The sequence below is a fragment of the Bos indicus genome, chromosome X, assembly GCF_029378745.1.
Source record: "Bos indicus isolate NIAB-ARS_2022 breed Sahiwal x Tharparkar chromosome X, NIAB-ARS_B.indTharparkar_mat_pri_1.0, whole genome shotgun sequence".
In the NCBI taxonomy this organism is placed as follows: domain Eukaryota; kingdom Metazoa; phylum Chordata; class Mammalia; order Artiodactyla; family Bovidae; genus Bos; species Bos indicus.
Genome location: NC_091789.1, coordinates 122,131,614 through 122,139,089, shown reverse-complemented (window position 1 = coordinate 122,139,089; position 7,476 = coordinate 122,131,614). Strand labels below are relative to the sequence as shown.

General features: G+C 47.1%; 1 protein-coding gene across 1 annotated transcript; it reads left to right on the top strand.

Annotated features, from left to right (window-relative positions):
* The first annotated feature begins 5,345 nt into the window (after positions 1–5,345).
* LOC139181203 (melanoma-associated antigen B3-like) lies at positions 5,346–6,854 on the top strand. The gene has a single exon (XM_070784106.1). It carries the CDS (start codon positions 5,376–5,378, stop codon positions 6,423–6,425), a length of 1,050 nt encoding a protein of 349 aa, XP_070640207.1. The 5' UTR covers positions 5,346–5,375; the 3' UTR covers positions 6,426–6,854.
* The last annotated feature ends 622 nt before the right edge of the window (positions 6,855–7,476 follow it).

The window sequence follows — 7,476 nt, the reverse complement described above, 5'->3', positions numbered from 1 at the left end:
GACAGAGTCTAAGCTTCTATATGGCCCTCTTCAGTAGACAAGCATGCCCTCAGCACTTGGCGGGGTGGAAATATTAGGAGCCTCTGACCAAATGGGCTCATCTTGGAACTGGTGGGATAGATTCCTTGGAAGCTGGGTAGCACACATGCCTTTTAAGCTACAGTTTGACAACCACATATAATAATGGAAAACTTTTCAGGGTTCTTTAAGTGAACCCTCAGATCCAAGCTGGTCACCTTGAGACTGTCCATTCTTCTCAGTGGTTTCTCCAGGGAATTCATACAGCCAACTCTTCCCAGAAACCAAACCAGGAGATGGAATTGGGTCCTAAATTAAGGGGTGATGCCTCTCGTTTGCCCATTTTCTTCCTAGAAAGGAACAAAGTGCTCTGAGCCACAGATAGACAAGCCCTGAAGGCTTTCTTACAGCTCCCATGAATGCAGGGGTTTTCCAGGAAGAAGCCAGGATTTCTGCCTCATCCAGAGACCTCAAGTTCTTGATAAGAGTGCTGGTTGATGTTGACTGCAATCCATGAAGGCTGGGAAGAGGCAGCAAGCATTGGTTGAAGGCAATTGGTCCAGGCTCTGTTTGCTGGCCAAAATGTAAACTATTTTGAGCACTACAGTGGAAGTGCAGTCCATGGGGTTGCAAAGAGTCGAACATAACTGAGTGACTGAACTGAAGTGAACTGAACAGTGGAAGAAATTGGTCATTCAACTGCAGAGCTCAGTTTGGGCTAATGAGTGGCCAGGAAGAGCCAGGACAGCTAACCCAATAGTAATAAAAGTCCATCCAGGCACCAAAACTCCAAACTTAATAGCATATAAAGAGACATGTGAAGGAAGTTAAATCTCTCATACTTACCTTTCTTAAATACCAATTAATCCAACCTTGCCAATGCTTATATAACACTCCAGTCTGGTTGGTACAAAGATTTGAGACCTGGGATTATCACTTTGTACAAAATTTGAGAATCATTAACCAAATTGAGGATGATTTCCTGCAAGATTGAAGAATGTACAAAGAGAGATGGGGGGGATTGAAACATAAAACATCGACCAATTTAAACTTGTTTTGCTTCCTTAAAACAGGTTGTTGGTTAATGAAACCTTGAGTTATTTTTAGAGACAGCACCATGCATGTGTAAAAAGGAGCCCCTGTTTCCAGGATGACCCCCGAACCAAGAGGGTTCAGCCTGTGAAACTCTCAGAGTAGGAATGTTGCCATGGGAGAACTGTATGAAGTCCTTCAATATGGAAAATCTGGCTTCAAGCAGCATGAATAGCTTACATGAACTAATTCAAGACTAACCAATTAGCTTCCAGGTTTGCAGTTCCCCTAAACCCTTTCATTTTACCTCAAACTCTGGATTGAGGAGACAGATTGAGAGCCCTGCCTCGTGTCTTCTTGCCATTCCACCTTGGAATAAAATTTTTCTCTCAAAAGCCTGTTCCATAGTATTGGCTTCTATGTGCATCAGGCAGCGAGCCCTTGCTGGGGAACACTAGTAACTAATAGGCCTGGAATTAGACTCCTCTCTGAATTCCTCTAGATTCCACACTGTTAGACTCCTCTTAACCTAAAGCAGAGCTTGTGTTCCTTAACATTCAAATGTATCTTGGGATAAAAGTAAGGACTCTGAATATACTCCAATACACTTCTTTAGGCAGAAAGCCTTGAAGGCTACCTCAGTAAATGACAGCAATGAGGAGGAGAAACATGATAGTGACAATCAGATTGTATCTCTATGCAGTGTCAGATAACCTCAATTAGAACAGCACAAAGCCATCTTGGATGGCTCCTTTCCTTTAGAAGTGTGCGCATATCTCAGATATGGTGGGTTGGGTTATAGATCACTGCAATAAAGTGAATATTGCCATAAAGTAAGTCACAGGAATTTGGGGGATTCCCATGCTTATAAACATTGTTAATCCTATTGTATACACTTACTAGAAAATCTCTAAAAAATGTACATAGCTTAATTTACATATATAAGGCAGTTACTTAGTAAGAAAGAAAAGTTATCAGAGCACCATAACAAATAAAATAAGGAAAGAGTTTAAAATATTTAAAGAATTAACAATATGTGGATTAGGGACCCCAAGTGAACACTCGGTTTTGGAAAAATGGTGCCACAGATATGTTCAGTGCAGGGTTATGCAAATTTTAAGTTTGTAATGAAGCACAATACCATGAAGCATGATTAAGTGAAGTACAGTGTTTTAAAGGTATGCCTGTAAATCAATTAAAACAAGTAACAAAAGAGACTGACTCTGGCTTTTGAAAAGGATGGAGCAGCATTTTTCTCTGGGAACACACCCCATTCTGCCCCCTGCCTTCTGTGTTATTTTCCCCATCTCACCTCAAGTCTGGGACATGAAACTGTAAGGTTTGCATTAGGGACACTGCTCAAGAGTTTGCCGGAATGTGGTGTTCCCCAAGAATCGTTTAATCCAAGAGATAGACAAAATGAGGGCCCCCATGAGTGAGGACTGGAGAGACAACAACCCTAAAATACAGGTCATTCAGAGATCTGCCCAAACTTGCTCTCAGGCCTAGATTGCCCAGACAGGACATTCCCTCTTATAAGCCTTGTAGTTCTCTGTGAGGTCAAAGTCTCAGTCTAAGAATGGCCTCAGTTCAGTAGAGGGAGAATCTTAGGTTGGAGGGTCAGGTCCCAGGACTGGCCAGGACCATGGTGAGGTCCCTGAGTGAAGAAAGAAGTATCACTAGACTCACAAATGAGGAGGCTTTACAGACCCCTGCCCCTATTTCTAACCCCAGAGGCTCCAGGCAGAGTTATAGGGATGGGAAGCCTCTTCATTTCTGTCTGGTCTCAGGGAGGGAAGGGCTTGTCTGTCAGGATCAAACTCCAGTTCTGCAGAGGGGGGCATCTTGGCCATCACCACAGTGAAGGTAAGGACCATTGGTGCTAATGAGAGGGTCTCTCCCACCAAGGAGGAAGGCTCACAGAGTGGCTCCCCTCCTGTCAGGGAGAGATGCTCAGAGACGCACCCTGACTCCCCACTAGGGATTTGGGGAGGCTAGGGCTTTGGGGGCAGGAGGACTCAAGTCCATAGAGCAAGGATTCCTGGGCTCTGATAGATGGTACAGGGAGGACCCTAAGGGATGACCCACTGACAGCTGAACACTGAACCATGGTGTCCCCACAGAGCCCTGCCCCTGCCATCATCCCTCAGAGATCCTGCACCGGGCAGCCTGAGCTAGAAGTGGTTCCCCCCACAATCCGTGCTGGTGGCGGGGAGCTCGGACTACTGTTCAGGGCGTTCATTTGGACGAGAGTGGATTCCCAGGACTGACCTGAAGGCAAAGTGAGGACCTGAATGTGGAGTCAAGGGACCGTTGCCCCTCCTGTAACAAAGCGAAACCCACAAAGTCTCGCCTCTGTGGTTGGCAGGGGATGGTTCCTACAACGCTGTTAGGCTTACTTCTTTGGTAAATTTTGATCTAAGAGATTCTTTAAGATTTAAGAGATTACTTGATTCTGGAAATGAAAGAAACCTAGGCCCTAGCTCCAGTCACTGGGAGAGCCCCAGGTACTAACAGGGCACTGGGTAGTTAAGATGGTGACACAAAGCACTACTGATGTGCTCCATTCCTGGACTTCTCCCCTGTCACAGTCTAGGAGGTGAAGCTTTGTTTGGAGGCTTATGGACACAGTTTAGGTAAAAGAGAAGTGTCAGGTCTGATAGATGAAGGAGGGGACTCCGAATGAGGACCGTAGAAACACAACCTCCCCACCTTCATCCCTCGGCCTTCACACACCTCCCCTGCTATCAGCTATCTGAGACCCTGAGCATCATGGCCAGATATGAGTCATCCTTACTTCTGATCTACAGTTTCCAGGAAGTAAGGACTTAAGTTTGAGGGCCTGGCCTATGGCGGGTGGAGGGTGGATTCCCAGCGCTGGTCCAGAGTCTAGGTGAAGACTGAGCTCGGACTGAGGCAGGGGCCGCTCAGCCCATACCAAAGAGGGCTGCACCAAGTCTCACTGCTGCTGTAAGCCCTGGGAAGCCCCGGCAGAGCCATCAAATTGAATTTGGCCTGGGAAGTCTCAGGGATGGAAGGGCTTTGGTCTCAGGAGTAGCCCCTGCTTGCAGATGGAGAATATCTCAGTCCTGACAGCAGTGAAGTGAATGCCCTAGGTACTGACTGGGGACCCCTCCCCATTTAGGGGTGGTATCACGAAGCAGAGTGCCTATGTATCTGGGAGGCTCCGGCGAGGGAGTAGTCACGTATGTGGTACCCTGACTTTGCTCCTCCAGGGACTCGTGGTATTCAGGACTTCGCTCTGAGGCTGAACTACCCAGGTTATTGGTGGGAGGAGTCCTGAGTTCTACCCAGACCTGAGCAACGACTAAGGTGGACACTGACTCTAAACTTAAGTTCTCATAAATTCTGGCCCTTTTCTATGTAGAAACCTAGAGTATCTGTGAAGATGAGCAGTCTTCTCACTTCTGTCTGGAGAGTTCAGAGAAGTGAGGGTGTTGGACTAAGTGAATGACCTCAATTATGCCAAGGTAGGAGGCCCAGGGCTTCAGAGGAGTCAGGGTGAGGACCCTGAAAGAACTGATGATTGCACTCACCCACCAACAGGGGAATCAATAGAGAGTACCCTCTGTACCACCCTCACCCACTGCACAGCACTGAGAAGCCCAGGCATGGAAGTCAGGTGTATGTGAACCCTCCATTCGGATGGTATGGGATTGGTGAGAGCCTTTTTCTGAGGAGGTACACCAGGGCAGCAGACACGGGCGTCCAAGGCTCTACATAGAGCCAAGGAAAGACCCTGAAAGAGGACAGAAAACCCCAGTGAGCCCAGGACAGAGTTCCCTAGAGCTGACTGCTATGGGTGCCCCCTGCCAGGGACACTGGGCTGAGGTACCTCTTCACTTCTTCAGGTATCACAGGAAGATGAGGACCAGCCTCTGGGGTATAAGCTTAGAGCCACACAGAGGAGGGGGCCCTGCGCCTGCCAAAAGTTGATACGATTGTCCTGAATATGAACCGAGAGGACCCCCACCCTCCAGAATGGAGGGGGGTGTCCAGAAGGACTAGACTGGCCCACTGTTCCTCAGCCTCAGGAGGCAGCTAGCAGGGCTGGCAGGCTGCAGCCTGAGACTCACCTTAATTATTTTGACAGAGTATTCAGAGGACAGAGTGATCAGAATGGGAGTCCTTTGGGTTTGCAGAGCAGTGCCCGCGTGGCAACCTGAAGAGTGGGCCTTCTTAAAGGCCAAGTGGTGCCTCCCTGCCGCGGGCATTCACACCCTCTCTCTCATCCTCTCTCCTCTCTGCCCAGATCACGTGCTGTTCTACCTGCACTCCTGCCTGTTGTCCTGACCACAGTCACCATGCCTTGGGGTAAGAAGGCTAAGCTCCACACCTGTGAGAAACGCCGCCAGGCTCAGCATGGCACCCAGGATCTGAGGGGCACTCAGGTCACTGCCACCACGATGGAAGCACTCTCATCTTCCTCCAGTCCTGGTCCTGGGGTTGATGCTAAGAGAAAGTCCGGTGCTAGGTCTGGTAACCATCTCAAGCGTCCTCGGGGGGCCCTGGTCACCACCACTGTGCCTGCAGGTGTTTCTCCCACAAGATCATCCAAAAGAGCCCTTGGGAAAATTGGGAAAACACGTAATTCCTCTCAGGCCCCTCTCTCCAATGTGCGGTCTGGAAAACACTCACTAACCAGGCCGGCAAATCTGTTGGTGCAGTTCCTGTTACGCATGTATAAGACAAAAAAGCCCATTAGGAAAGCGAATATGCTGAAGATTATTGATAAAAAGTACCACAATCGATTCCTCAGGATCCTCAAAAGAGCTTCTGACAGCATGGAGGTGGTATTTGGTATTGACGTGAAGAAAGACAACACTGCCAAGCATTCTTATGTCCTTGTCAGCAAGATGAATCTCCCCCGCAATGGGATCGTGCACCGTGGCAGGGGTTTTCCCAAGACCGGTCTCCTGATGAATCTCCTGGGTGTGATCTTCATGAAGGGCAACTGTGCCACAGAGGAAGACATCTGGGATTTCCTGGGTAAGATGAATATCTATGCTGGGAAGAGGCATTTCTTATTTGGGGAGCCCAAGAAGCTCATCACCCAAGATTTGGTGCAGCTGAAGTATTTGGAATATCGGCAAGTGCCTGGCAGTGATCCAGCATGCTATGAGCTCCTGTGGGGTCCCAGAGCGCATGCTGAAACAAGCAAGATGAGAGTCCTGGAGTTCCTGGCCAGGATTAACCGTTTGGATCCCAGTGCCTTCCACTTTTGGTATGAAGAGGCTTTGAAAGATGAGGAAGAGAGGGCCCAAGCTAGCGGATGTCCCAGTGTTCCCCCAGCAGTTCCTTCCACACCTAGTGAAGCTGAGGCAAATTCTGCACTTCGTGGCTCAAGAGAGTAGTCAGTGTTCCAAGTAGTATAGGACTGGATGTCACCGAGGATTCATAGTGTAAAATACCTTGGTGTTCCTGTTCTGTATGGGGAATTGATACATAAACCTGTGTTTTTATGTTTTTGCTACTTTTCAAATGTTGCTTCTAAATGAAAGCTTGTCTAGCATATATGTGTACAAATTCATCAGTCACACTTAACCATTTTTTGTTGGTCTTAAGGATAAGAGTTTTTCTGTTGTGTAAAAGCAAAAGGGGAAGCTTCCATCTTATTTAGTAAGCCAGTGAAAGATAACATGGCATTGCAATATGTTATTTCCTTGAAAATACAAAACAGTAAAATATGTGGGATCAAGAAATAGAGGAAAAGGAAGATGGTCAGTATTTCGTTCCCTCATCCCTTGTACTCTGTGTTTTACAAAATTATAAGCAACAGTATATGCCTGGTTAATTCAAAATGTTGAAATAAATTCTAATAATTTCAACCTCATGCTCACAGGCTCATTTATTCCCCAAACATGAACTGAGCCTCTGCTCATAGTAGGCTCCATGCTAGTACTTGGAGAGCTGAGAAAAAGATCTAGCCACTGACCATAAAATTATAGAGTCGAGAAGCAGCTGTCATGTAAAGGAAATGGTGACATGACAGCAGTCAAATGTGAATTCCCTGATGCAAGGGAGTGGTGGGCCTCGGGAAAGTATAAGTCCTTCAGTGGGAAGTAATTATAAGTTGAGTGCATGGCGGGCTGGATGTTTGGTAATCGGACCAGGGACCAGGTTCTCACATGGTGGGCTGCATAGTTTAAAGACAAAGCCTGGGATGGGAAACTGCCCTTAACAGTTATAGGTACACTTCACTCTGTTGTGCTTTTCTTTATTGTATTTCACAGGTACTGCTTTTCTTTTCTTTGTTCTTTTTCTTTAACAAATTAAAAGTTTGTGTTAGTCAACCTTGCTTCCAGCAAGTCTTTCGGCTCCATGTTTCCAACATGGTTTGCTCACTTCATGTCTGTGTGTCACGTTTTGATACCTCTTGCAATGTTCACACCCTCAGCAGCAAAA